The 14,783-nt window shown below is 38.0% G+C and overlaps 1 protein-coding gene across 1 annotated transcript; it reads right to left on the bottom strand.

Annotated features, from left to right (window-relative positions):
- Positions 1-4,044: 4,044 nt before the first annotated feature.
- On the bottom strand, positions 4,045-14,548 carry LOC140536373 (SH2 domain-containing protein 1B). Its single transcript, XM_072658132.1, has 4 exons — positions 14,320-14,548; positions 10,076-10,139; positions 8,418-8,580; positions 4,045-6,142 (listed from the first exon to the last, which is right to left on the bottom strand). The coding sequence occupies exons 1-4, from the start codon at positions 14,451-14,453 to the stop codon at positions 6,102-6,104; spliced, it is 402 nt and encodes a 133-aa protein (XP_072514233.1). The 5' UTR covers positions 14,454-14,548; the 3' UTR covers positions 4,045-6,101.
- Positions 14,549-14,783: the final 235 nt, after the last annotated feature.

Here is a 14,783-nt window from a genome sequence, read left to right as displayed (position 1 = left end):
GCTGCTTGATCTACATAGTGCACTTCACAGGCAGTATGAAGGCGAGGCGAGATTCAGCTTGTTGTTTCCAGCGGAGGAAAGTGACTGAAAAACTGTAGGGTGGATCTTTTATCCGTATAATGCATGTAAAGGTAATGAGTTAGTTATATTAATACATAAATGAGATCAATTATTTAATTAAGAATAAAAAAAAAAATTTTTTTTTTAAATCTATTTTTATTTTTAAAAATTCCAGACAAAAAAGTTTTACCCCTGGTCTTCCTGGACTTAAATCTTAAATCTATACCTTTAATAATCAGATGACGAGGTGTTTTTGGTGAGGCTTTAAATCCCAATAACCCTGTACCAACTGTCAAGTATGGTGCTGGTATCATGCTCTGCGGCTGTTTTGCTGCCAGTGGAACTGGTACATTGCACAAAGTGAAAAAAGAATAATGCAAAGGATTCTTCAGCAGAACTTCGTAACATCAGTTGACAGAACAATGACCCCGAACAAGTGGACAAAGCAGGCTAACATTTATCTAGCATTTATTTAACTGCAAGCCTCTCCAAAGTCCTAAACACGCCTCTACTGAAGAGAACTGTACTTGAAAATTGGGTCTGTGGCAGGAAACCAACAAATTCAATGTTAAATGTTTGTGCAATACATAGCCTTATTGCTGTTTTTGTACTTAGGCTATATCATATAAATATTATATATATTATAAATATAAAAATATTACTTTGTTCAGAACGTATTTTATGTTCTTAACCCTAAATTGAATTAGAGTAGCTAAAAGTCATTCAGACATCTTTGTTGTTGGTGTTTTAATCATTCTATTCTTAATAAACAGTTTTCTTAAATAATAGACCTATGCTTCTTTAGTGTTGCACTGTTCATTAAACATCATTCTGAACAGATTTCGGTCATTTAAACAACTTGTAATTGTAGTTAAAAAAGGTCAGTTTTAACAGTCTACTTACTAAAAAAAATGTTGGGTTTAAACAGGCTTGGGCTCATAATGACAGTTCATGGGACGGGCTGGGGCGGGCCGGTGCGGACCCAAATAGAATGTGTGCAGGCTCAGGAAGGGTGGGGCTGTATTTTTAAGCTCTAGATGCTTTCAAAAGCATGTGTGTCATATATGTGTATGTATATCATTCACTCTGTGTTTATTTAAGGAAAAAAAAACTTGCACCAAATTCTCATTTTCTATTGAAGATGTATGTTGAAACTGATTTTGCCCCAGAAAAGAACTGTAAAAAAAGTGATTAAAAGCCCAACATTGCTAGAACATTCCTGTCCATGATAAGTGTGCGTAAACTGCCTAACACAACTGTACATCAAATGCGAAAGCAAAAAATGCACATGTGTATGCTAGCTCTGAAAGCCTCCTCCTTCCCCTCTTCCCAGTTCTTATGAGCATGTTCAAAGAAATGATACATCTCTAAAGGGGGGTAGGCTTTGGTTTCCAGCCAGAATAAAGGAGAAGAGAGAGGACAAGGCAATGATTAGAGATATAAGATTCCCTTGTATTGATATGTAGCCTTACACTATGGAAGCCCATTTCCGCCAGATAGAGGAGAAAATAAGCACCGATGAGCGTTTTCTTCCTTGTCTGTAGTTTTTAGGGCAGCAAGTATCATTTGATGTAGTTGAAACTATGGGCAATTTATCTGCAATGTTGACACATATTCATAAGTAATTACCTTTTTGCTAATATAATATATTGTCCTAATAACATTTTGTCTGGCTTTTATATTATTGCATCTCAAATACAATTCTTCTACAGTAGCTTAAATGTAGGCTATTCAAGAATCTAGTCATGTCAGGGTAAAAGTGACATTTTGTTTATCCAAGAAGGTAAAACCACACAAAACTCACCTCCTCGAACCAATCAAAACAAGTTCTGGAAATGTTTCATATGTTATTCCCAGTTAATTTTTTCACAAATGTGAATGATAACATGATGTACATGGTGCATAAAGCTCATCTGTGTGCATGGGAGAGTTTGTGTGCGGCTTTGTGTTGCAACAAATAGAATCACAAACACAAGAACAGAGGAAGCTTTGTGGTTACAGAGCTATCTAAAGACGAAAGGCTGCTTTATTAAGACCATCGCATGGCAAGAAATGAAAAACCCACACGTAGGTTAATATGAATCAGTTGACACTGGTACCATAAGCATGATTATTAATCTTAATAATATACTAATACATTAATATTAGTAACTAATGTCCAAGCATGATTGTTTTGTGCTCCTGTTCAAAAAATGGATTGTGTTTACATAACCATAATTCAACAGGTTGTTTTTGATATAACTCGTTCAATCTCAGACTTGGGGATACTTTAGAATATGTTCTCCAATGTCTGCAGGATGTCTACTACTACCAAATTAGCAGTAGTAATAGAAGAAGTATTGCAGCATTATGTTTTGCAATACTGTTTCGATTCTTAGAAACACGATTTTCAGATTTTTTACTTAATAGTTTACAGGCAAAGACTTTTCTTTTACTCACCACCATATTTTAGGCTTATGGTGGTGTGTTTTATAATATGATAAATATATATATATTTTTTTAATGAGATGTAATGTCTGTTACTTCTTTATGACAAAAGAAGTTGAGCCTCATTCATCAAAATATTTCTATATTTCTATTTTGTTATTAAGCAAAAGTCCTAAGAAAAGTCTACATCAGGTATGTGATATGTTTGAAATCCACAGCTCTGCTCTTATAATGATGGATCCTATTCTCCCCATAAATTGAGCAAATTTTAAAGAAGAAAACATTGGTGAATGTCAGAATCTTTGTAAAAAACTATTAAAAACTATTTTCTTTTTAAGAACGGTTAATGAGGCTCATTATTCACAAAATAATAAGTAGCCTGGAGTGAAACACTCCACATAACTTTTGGTGAGTGGGTGGGGCTAAACTGCTGTAGACTGAATAGGAACTGTGCTGATTTCAAAACATTGTGCTTTTGCAGCGTATGGACTTTTATGCTTTTTTCTTTTGTTCATAAAAGTGAGAATAATATAGCATAATATAGGAAATATGGGCTCTTAAACTACACAAAAGCTGATTCACTGAGAGTGAATTAAAGAAACAATGCAGAACTGAATGATTTGAACTGATCTAGCTTAAGATTCATTCAAATCCATTCACACAAAAAATTCTGTGCACACTTTAGCCACCTTGAGACATCAACACAGTGAAATAAATAATTAGAGTCAACTTCAGAATTTGGATCTTATACAAGACTGCCATTATGTTTCTAAATAGTCTTACAGGGTATATATAGAAACTGTGTGTTACTGTGTGGGACATAACGGACAGGCAGAGCAGCCACTGCAGTGTGAATAAGGCTTAGAAACCACAAACACAAATTTTCACACACCAACACTCTCCAGCACAATACTTCAGCCACAAATGAAAGACCTAATCCATAGGCCTGAAATCATTGCTGGTTTGTAAGGTTGATTTTTGCATAATCAATTTTACAGGAAAAAAAAAAGGCCAACGTAGGCTGTACCTACACATATTTCCACTTTCCGCAGTATTATGTCATTTGCTGTTTCCATTGCGCATTTTTAAATATTGTGCAGGAGCAAATGACTGTGGTTAACTTGTGCATGTATATGTGGTAACCTACATACACTGCATGGCAAAAATACATAGCTGTTTTGTCTAACTTTACTGTGGGTAGGCTGGAATCACATGGTGTCAAGCTATGCTACACATTACAATCCACCAGACAGTGTCTTCATCTACAGTTTTGAAAAGCTTTGTTGACTGTCACAGGATCGTCATATTGGCAAAGTACAGACATGTAAAAAAGTCCACTAATTTAAAATGAGAAAATTGTCTGCAGTGTATAGTTGGATAGTGGTTGGGCACCAGTGACTGTATGTACTGCAATATTGCAGTCAAGTTGAAAGGGACAATATGTATTAAAAGTAAATGTAGGTAAACAGAAGTAAAATAATAAATAGGCTATCAAAAATCACATACTAGTACATTTTTATTTAACATTTGCAAACAAGCAAACATTAAGAAGGGACAGGTAAAAAATAAAAAAGTAATTAATGAAAAATGCATAAGTATTCAATGCTGTGGAAGCTCCAGTTTTTCAAAGATGAAAGATATTGATCTAATAAAGACATAATTGACTTAAAATTGACTTCTACTTGTCAATTATTAAAAAGTTCACATTTTCTGGACAAATTTAGGAATATGAGGCTGATGGAAAGCTGTGAAGACTGAATAAAGACCAAATGCATTCTAAGAAAATTAGAGATATATTACAAGTTATAGACATGCAGAAGATAACCTCAGTGTGAAGTTACCCTACCCTCCCTACCGGACCTGCACACGGCCAGAACCAAGAAGCGTGTAGAGAACATCGTCCGTGATCCGTCACACCCTGGACATCACCTGTTCCAGTATCTTCCCTCAGGTCAGCGTTTCAGCCAGTTGAGGATCAAGACCTCCAGGCTACAGAGAAGCTTTTTCCCACACGCCATCACACTCATGAACAGCTGAACATTACAACACTACATTCTGTATACAGTCTACTACATACATACATCCTATCCAGATGTTCTCTCACTCTCCTTTCTCTGTACTGCACTTTATTTATCTGATAGTGTCTCAGAACAACCTGTACTAACGTCTCAACCAGTGACTCCTCTGTTCTCCATATTTATATCTATTTAATCCAGTCTGCACTGTTCTTTACTGCTGCACTTAGCACTTTACTTTAAATATACAGCTCTGCACATGTTAAGTTTACAGGTGTGTCTGTGCGTGTATGTCACTCTGATTCTCATTCTGATTCTGATAAGGAAAGGACTACAGGCTATTAATCCAAACTTAAGTGTAAGAGCAATAAGAAGGCTTGTAATAGGTTGTGCAGAGACACCAACAACCAATCTGAAGAATGCTGTGGCTGAGAGTGGTGTGAAATTGCCCCTTCACTTTTTTTTTCAGCCACTGAACTCTTGTTGCTCCACTCTCAGCCACCAGCATGAACCAGTATAAACCACCTACACCATTAAAAAAATAAAGGTGCTACAAAGGGTAGTGCTGCTATAGAAGAAACACTTTGGTCCCCTAAAGAAGATCTTGAAAAGTTGAAAAACAGTATCATCAGGTGAAGGCCTTTAAAAAGTCACTTTTTTCCAACATGGTTCTTTATGGAATCATTTTTTTTTTTTTTTTTATGGCATCATCTAAAGAACCCTTGTTGTGTAAAATGTGAGATCTGTGGTCAGATCAAACAAAAATGGAGCAAAATCCAAAATGTTATGTGTGGCCCAACTTGATTAAACTGAGGGAGTATGAGGGTGGCATCACCATCTTGCAATACAATATGCTTCAGTCTGCTTTGTTCTGCTAATACATGCTTGAAGAAACTTCGCTTTATATCAGTACATGGGGGTTTATTTACCAACCGTTCATAAGAAGAAAAGTCTTCTTAGAACCCCCTTACACACAAAGATTTCACAAAGATTTTGACATTCACCAACATTTTCTTATGTGAGGTTTGTTCAGTCTATGAGGGCAAAGGGATCCATCATTATAAGTGCAGAGCTGTGAACAAATCTGCAGTTTAAAAACACATCATGAATCTAATGTAGACTTTTGGTCAGGACTTTTCTCAAGAACAAATTTAGGAAAATTCTTAAGAAGATATTGGTGAGTGAGGCCCAATGATCCCAAGCACAAGACCAAAGCAATACAGGAGTGTCTGAACAACTAAAAGTTCTCTGAGCAATGCTGGTAGAAACCTACCTCAGCAGACCCTAAGTTTAAAAAAAATCAAAGATTTTTTCTTACAATTGTACAAATAGCTCTCTGTCCACAGGAGCTTCTTCAAATAATACAAAAACGTAAGACCTACAACATGCTTTTACATGATTATTTACATATGAAACAGACTAAAAAGTTAATATGACTGAAACCTTTCATTTCTTCTAAAGAATGCTTCAGGTTGCTTTAGTTTATGCAATCTGTGTATGTTCATTGGCCAACAAAGTCTGCACAGCATTTGTGGCCAACCTTGGCTGCAAGAAATGCAGAAACAATTACAAAAGGTTTGAAGAAAGAGTTCAGTAGAATCAATCTGGCAGCACGACCACATAGTCAGATGACTCCACATCTAAAAGAGAGAGAGAGAGAGAAAAAAACTTTAGAGACTTTAGTGACACCACTAATGTTCTAAAAATCAACCACGACTGACAAGGTAAACAGCTGCAGTACTCCAGTGCTTGAGTGCAAGTAGAGATGCCCTTTGTAAAATACAACTCGAGTACAAGTAGAAGTCCTCCATTTATGTTTCTACTTGCGTTAATGGTCACCCACTGCACACCATCATTATGGACCAAAGGAGTAAGTTCAGTGGTAGGTTGCTGTCACAGAGCTGCTCCACAGACAGACTCAGGAGATCCTTTGTTCCAAGAGCCATTAGGCTCTTCAACTCTTCCCAGTGGGGCCGGAAGAGGGAGGAGGACGGACGAGGACTGAGGTTCTTATGTTAAATAATAGGTTTATTTATCTGCACTATTTCCACTTTACTGTACATCCTGTACATCTGCACTCCTGGACACTACTCACACTTTACTTTCCTTAAATATAAAACCAAATATATGCACAGATCTATTCAGTATTGTCATCTATCTGCTGATACCCACTCCTCTTGCACATTATTACTTCTGTATTCTTTATAACTGCATTGCCTTTCATCTCATGAAGGTGCAAATGCATATTTTATATTTATATTTTATTCTATTTATTGTTGTTTTGGTAATTATTGTATTATATTACTGTATAATTGCTACTGGCTGCTAAATTTATTGTCTATCTATCTATCTATCTTTTTAAATATGTGCAGTAAACACACTGAGTTATTGTAGATATTATGTACTGAATTAGTAAGTTGTCTCTGAATATGTAAGCTGTTACAGTATTCTAAACTAGTAAGGCCTGTGTGGAGGCATGCATGAACAAACTGCTCAGACTATTAAAAAAGAGCATTACTGAGAGACCACATATACAGTGTAACACAGTAGAGCTACTGTTACTCCTTTATATAGCCATCATATACAGAAATATTTTATGATTTCATTCCTTTAATTGCTAGTCTTGTTGTGCACTGTAGTTTGGTTCCAGTATTAAATTATAATACTTTTTTCACATTTTTATGTGTTAGTGCTTTCATAATTATTACAACTACTTCACTGTTTCTTTTGTCGTTGTTGTTTTTTTGGTTGTTTCGTACAACCTCTAACCTCTCTGTCTGAGTCTCTCAGTTACATCGTCATTTATTGTCCTAACCAATTATTATTGAACTTTAGACCATAGTGTGATTTCCTTCAGGGTGCTTGTCATAAGAGAAACTAGTAGGCCTGGCAAGTTAGAATATAATACACTATATGTTCACACTAATGTCAAGCAGGTTAGCCTGTAACCACAATATCTACACAGATCTGCCATAACATTAGCACCACTGACTGGTATAGTGAGAAACACTCAACATCTCAAGTGCTAAAAGCAGGAAAAACAATTGGGTCAGTTGTCTTACGGGGCTTGTGGGTTTTTTTCTGGTATGTAGTGCTCAGTATCTACAAAAAGTTGAACAAGAATGGGCATCTTCCATCTCAAAACTTACAGGACTTAAGGACTGCTAACTTAAGCTGCTAATGCCTTGATACAATTACCACAGGACACTTTCAGAGGTCTTGGAGATGCCATGCCTCAAACACTCCAATCTGGGGGGCCTCCTCAATATTAGGAAGATGGTAATAATGTTATGGCTTAAGTGTGTATGCCAAAAACATATCATTCAAATGATATGTATCAAAAACATAACATATTTTTTGAGTCAGCTTTTCATCAGCGTTTACACATGCTTACTGTCCACCGCACCCCTGCATATTTATTCTTTACATGAGCCATTTTCTGTCCCACTTCTATGAAATGGTAATGCCACATGCTGAAGTAGTGGAGTAATGAGAAATGTCTTGAATGTAAAATACCTGATACCTAATACAGTAACTGTCCACCACTGAAATCAATTCTTCCCTGCAATGACTGGAGAGGCCTTAAGCTCACTGTCAATCCTAACTGCCGATCGATTCTATTCATCTCTAGCTTCTTTTGCACACTACCCGTCAATTATTTATTATTCTTTGTCTGTATTGTGTTGTATTGTCTGTCTGCACTTGTACTGTGTTGCACTTGTGTTCTGTATGCACTGTGTCTATGTTGCACCATGGTCCTGGAGGAACGTTGTTTCGTTTCACTGGGTACTCTGTATATAGTTGAAATGACAATAAAAGCCCACTTGACTTGACTTGACTTGACTTTTACGTCCTACTCCCTACCACCCCCTGTCACATTTAAAATGTGTCTAATATCAAGAGTATTTCACTTACTTTCATAATCATGGGCATCATGGGAAACATCAGGTTCTGATTCTATGTTTTTTCTCTTCACGGAGTAACGCAGGCGTGAGGCCAAACCTTGATTCCTCTTCTTATAGTGACGAATAAGCTCCTGCAGGGTTTTAAAGTACATCTCCTTTGTTCCTGTACTGGTCTGAAAATTAGACAAATAATATTTTAATGGCTTTCATCACAGGAACACCCAATGTAAAACATATTTCCAAACACAACATTACAGAACACACTTATAATAAAGGCCAAAAAGCTGTTGCTTCATCTGCCCATCTACATCATCTTTTAAGTGTGTTTCCAAGCAACAGATTTTTTAATTTAATTCTCTCTTCTCTCTCTGGGGCAATGCGTTGAATTGACTGCCCATGCTAGCCAAAGTTAGCAAAGTCAACTTGGCTGCCCAGGTTAGCCAGGTTTTAGCACTGCAACAATCTGACAATGTAGCAGCATATATAGTGTACTGCTGCCCATCTCGTGAAGCTGACCCCTATACCCATATGACCAGAACCTGAATCCAAATATTTCCATTTGTGTCATTAGAATCATTGTTTGTGCTGGTTTTGCTTTTGAAAATATGTTTGTATATGTTATTAACTGTTAATTATGTCCCGCAGCTCCTTATAAGTGGTCAAACCACACAAAATGGTAGTTTGTAGGTTTTAGTTAATGTGGGGTTTGTGCTGGTTTATGCCAGTAAAAGAAACATTTGTGCTATTAAAATTCTTGAGTTATAAAGCAATACATTTTAATAAGGAAATTCTAAAAAATATAAATAGAACATCTAATTTCTCAAAAATGGCATCAGCACAAACGTCAATTCTTACAGCACACATCGGCACAAATGCAGAACAAACTAATGGAAATATTTATATTTAGTTTCTGATCAAATGGGGGCCCAGTGTCGTGGACATATGCTGCACATTACACAGCAGAGCTGAGTTTTACATGGGAAAGTCTTCTAACACTCTGTAATCTGATTATAACTGTAACTTGCCCAGGATAGGAGCGTCCGATAGTACCGTAAATGTAACATGACCACTGTTGTGTGCCACAAACATATTTTTGCTAGCAGCAGGACTAAGGGTCTGTGAATCTACTATGGATATTTTCCTGTAGCTTTATCAATATAGGTGATGGGTCCATTTTTAGCTCGAAAAACACTAAATCATTTCACTGTTCCATTCAATTAGGGTTGGGGTTTTTACACTGGCGGTGATAGTGGGGAGGTAGTGTGGGTTAAAGAGTTAGGGCGATTCTAAGGGGACTGAGACTGACAGGGACCCTGATAAAATGTATTAATTGAATATATTTGGCAAATTGTTTGAGTTGTAGTGCCCAGTGTATATCTTTTCATGGGGCCGGAAAATCTCTAGCAGCACCCCTTTTTACAGATACTTTTACATCATCAACATTACATATGAAATGACATGAGTGGATTTTGTTTACCTCTTAAAACATGTAACTTTATAGTGTTCAATATTTCTGTGGAAATATTTGTAGCACACACCTGAAATATCACCCACCAGACGGACCAAGGCATTAGAATGACATGGTTTTTACAATTACTGTTACAGTGCAAACTTTGGATTGAACATGCCTTAAAAGTCTTGCAATTGAGTTATTGTAACCTCACCCACCTGTAATGTGTAATTCCCTGTATGGGTCTGTAGTATCCTGTAAGTGTACACAACTTTCTGTTTGCTGTAAGAACAGAGAACAGATGTGTCAAACTAATGGAATCAATAGGGCATAATGCCAAGCTGAGTAAAGCCAAACGACAAACGCAGAATTAAGCTTCCCCTGATAAGACATAAGCACATTTGTGAAACTTGCCCACACTGGTCTGGTACTTGCTATCAGGGCCAAAGCTCTAATAGATCTACTACCATTCATCACAACATCTAAAATGAGTAGATAGCAAGGATGCTAGGCAGGGTTAGGTTCACATGCGTCTTGGTCCAGACAGTTTAATTAAAACTCTGACCAAACTGTGGTGGACTGAGACCCTCTTAAACCAGACCATGTCTGCACTACAAATACAACATGTCACCACTGTCATGTAAAAACCTTGTATCTCCTAAATAGCAACTTTACAGGAAAAGGAAAACATTCTTAACTCTTTCAATGGAAAGCAAAGTAGACACATCATTGTGAAGTATTTCTATTGGTACATTCATCATGCAATTTAGACGCAATGTAAAAACAACTGGCAGATTTACATGATGATAAAATATGAAAAACAGCAAATATGTATATACAAGGTTTTTGTATATACAATGATAAACACTGCATTATGTGTGTTAAGGTACAATGTTAAATTGCATTTGCGTTTACAGTTTAAGGCATTTAGCAGACTCTCTTATCCATACCTTAGCGTCTTCGCTTTACTATTTACTCAGAAATATCCTCAACTAGTTTTTATACACTAGAATCCAAACATACCTTAGCTTAGATACCACTAAACACAAAAGTCAGTGTGGAGGCCACAATACTCGACTCTACACTTCGCTCCAGTACTCTTGGAAGGTTGGTTGGTCTTCAGTCTTGCGTTTGAAGACAGTGAGCGACTCTGCCGCTACTGGTACTGATCGGCTTTTGCCATCAAGTATAGCTGGTCCATTTTTTGCTTTGTATGCTAAAATCAGGGTTTTAAATCTAATGTGGTTGGCAGCAACAGGAAGGCAGTGAAGAGAATGCAGCAGAGCGGCATGGCTGAACTTAGAAACCTAGGTGGCCTCTCTAGAGAGCAAGGGTTTAATTCTCCGGATGTTGAAAATGAGGAAATCTGCAAGATTTGCAACTACACCAAGGCTTTGTGCGTCTGTAGATGGAGTGACCAGTGAGTTCTCAAAGAAGGCATATTACAGATCTATGCAATATTTTTTGTAATGCAATGACAGTAGCGGCACAAAATGTATGTTCAAGAAATAGAAAAGAAATTCCATGTGCACAAATCTCCAGAATCTAGTTATACTTTCAATACATTTTTTCCCGTGTTACATGCACATTTAAAATAAAGAGACTATTTTACATATAAAAAAGGGATATTAATATATGTATATTGATTGTCATATAGGTAAGGAGTGCATTACTGTGCAAAAGGCGCTGTTTATTTCATCGGTAAGTGAATTTTACTTGTAAAACACTGTATAGCTATAAAAATGAATACAAATATCTATTATTAACTCTAAATATATTTTAGAGTTAGAAGTTTTTCCTCAGGTGTGAGTGGATGCCCTGTTTATTTAAAGAACAGGGACCTCTCAAAGTCTGATCTTCACAGCACACGTTTGTGGAAGTTTTTCATGTCACGAACAAAGGAGGAACCTCAGAAGAGTTGTTGATGCTAATCAGGCTAAAAACATGTCTAAAGAGTTTTAACTCCACCAATCCAGGGTGAGACAAATTGCATACCCTCCCCAGGAGTGGTCGACCAACAAAGATCACACTAACGACAAGGCGTGTAATAGTCCATGAGGTCACAAAGAAAAACCTTATACCATAGTGTGTCTGTGTATCACACAAGGTCTGTGTGACACACAGAGGTGGCAGTATCCAGGTTTGGCCTGGTTTGCTGCATCTGGGCCAGGACAGCTTAATAAGGGAGCTTGCCATTATTGATGGAACAATGAATTCTGAGTTATATCAGTAAATTCTAAAGGAAAATGTCAGGACCTTAATTCAATATAAATGTTGTGAAATTGGCTTAAATTCCTCCATGCCAATGTGCTGGACTAATCAACAGTTACTGGAAACTTTTAGTCGCGGTTATTACTGCATAAGATGGCCACACCAGATACTAAAGGCAAAGGTTCTCATTTTTTTTGTCACTCACACTCACAAGATAACACTTTGACGAGTCTAAATGTTGTCTAATTTGCTTGATTTGATGTTCCTTGTCTATTTTTGTCTTGCTTCTGTTTGGGTACTGATTTCTCTGTGAACTTCAATCACTGTATTTATTCATTTGGTTCTACCTTAATGAAGGACTGATTGGTTAAACTAGGTATTAGCTGGTTATTTGATCTGGGGGCTTCAAAAATGCCTGACCCAACATCCTTACATGGAAAATGATCAAGTACGGTTAATTTGTATTTATCCTAATGTTAGTGGGGGATTGTAAACAAATACTGCATACTGTCTAGATACAGTGGGGAGAACAAGTATTTGATACACTGCTGATTTTTCAGGTTTTCCCACTTGCAAAGCATGTAGAAGACTGTCATTTTTATCATAGGTACTCTTCAACTGTGAGTGATGGAATCTAAAACAAAAATCCAGAAAAATACATTGTATGATTTTTAAATAATTAATTTCCATTTTATTGTGGGAAATAAGTATTTGATACACCAGAAAAAGAAACTTCATATTTGGTACAGAAACCTTTGTTTGCAATTACAGAGATGAGACGTTTCCTGTAGTTCTTGACAAGGTTTGCACACACTGCAGCAGGGATTTTGGCCCACTCCTCCATACAGATCTCCTCCAGAGCCTTCAGGTTTCGTGGCTGTCGCTGGGCCACACGGACTTTAAGCTCCCTCCAAAGATTTTCTATTGGATTCAGGTCTGGAGACTGGCTAGGCCACTCCAGGACCTTAAGATGTTTCCTACGGAGCCACTCTTTAGTTGCCCTGGCTGTGTGTTTTGGGTCGTTATCATGCTGGAAGACCCAGCCACGACCCATCTTCAGTGCTCTTACTGAGGGAAGGAGGTTGTTGGCCAAAATCTCACGATACATGGCCCCATCCATCCTTCCCACAATACGGTGCAGTCGTCCTGTCCCCTTTGCAGAAAAGCATCCCCAAAGAATGATGTTTCCACCGCCATGCTTCACGGTTGGGATGGTGTTCTTGGGGTTGTACTCATCATTCTTCTTCCTCCAAACATGACGAGTGGAGTTTAAACCAAAAAGTTCTATTTTTGTCTCATCAGACCACATGACCTTCTCCCATTCCTCCTCTGGATCATTCAGATGGTCATTTGCAAACTTCAGACGGGCTTTTACATGCGTTGGCTTGAGGAAGGGCACCTTGCGTGCACTGCAGGATTTTAATCCTTGACGGCGTAGAGTGTTACTGATTGTTTTCTTTGAGACTGTGGTCCCAGCTCTATTCAGGTCATTGACCAGGTCCTGCCGTGTAATTCTGGGCTCATTCCTCACCTTCCTCAAGATCATTGATGCTCCACGAGGTGAGATCTTGCATGGCGCCCCAGACCGAGGGAGATTATCCGTTATTTTGCATTTCTTCCATTTTCTAATAATTGCACCAACAGTTGTTGCCTTCTCACCAAGCTGCTTGCCTATTGTCCTGTAGCCCATCCCAGCCTTGTGCAGGTCTACAATTTTATCCCTGATGTCCTTACAAAGCTCTCTGGTCTTGGGCATTGTGGAGATGCTGGAGTCTGACTGATTGAGTGTGTGGACAGGTGTCTTTTATACAGGTAACGAGTTCAAACAGGTGCAGTTAATACAGGTAATGAGTGGAGAACAGGAGGGCTTCTTAAAGAAGAAGTAACATGTCTGTGAGAGCCAAAATTCTTACTGGTTGATAGATGATCAAATACTTATTTCCCACAATAAAATGGAAATTAATTATTTAAAAATCATACAATGTATTTTTCTGGATTTTTGTTTTAGATTCCATCACTCACAGTTGAAGAGTACCTATGATAAAAATTACAGTCTTCTACATGCTTTGCAAGTGGGAAAACCTGAAAAATCAGCAGTGTATCAAATACTTGTTCTCCCCACTGTATACCATATATACATTTTAGTGTTAAGTATTATTAAGTGCTTTTTGGATTGAAGCCGTGTATTTGCAGTCTCCAAACACATATGTAAGTTGTATGAGCCAGACAAGTACAAGAACACAGTACTTACTAAACGCAGAGGCATAGAGCTCCCTGGATGGTTTCGCTGTCCCTTATGAGGTACGATCCATCCTTGCCCTTCATGCCCAGGAGCTCTTCGCACCTCTGTTTGCTGATGGGGCCGTGATAGATGGGGAGCCCCATGTCCCCAAATGGAGACTGGGATGAAGCCAGGGCCCCCCCCTGGGTAGAAGCCAGGGCCCCTCCCGTGTTCTCCACACACCTCTCTCACAACCTGCAGAAACTGCTGGTAAGCTGCTGGTGGCCTCTTCGAGCCTGAAAAAATGACCAGCTGGCTCTAGTCCTGTACGCTCGGAGAGAAAGCAGAGCAGCCGATGTCAGAAAGACTCATCAAACCTCATTCTGAAAAGCTGAGGCTCCGACAGTGCACTATTTCCACCACAGTTTTTTAGACACTGTGGCAGGGGGCCCTAGCGTCATCCAGTAGTGTTTTCACACAGGAAGTGTTAAGTG

The sequence above is a fragment of the Salminus brasiliensis genome, chromosome 1 (assembly GCF_030463535.1).
Source record: "Salminus brasiliensis chromosome 1, fSalBra1.hap2, whole genome shotgun sequence".
NCBI lineage: Eukaryota > Metazoa > Chordata > Actinopteri > Characiformes > Bryconidae > Salminus > Salminus brasiliensis.
This window is presented reverse-complemented; position numbering and strand designations above follow the sequence as displayed.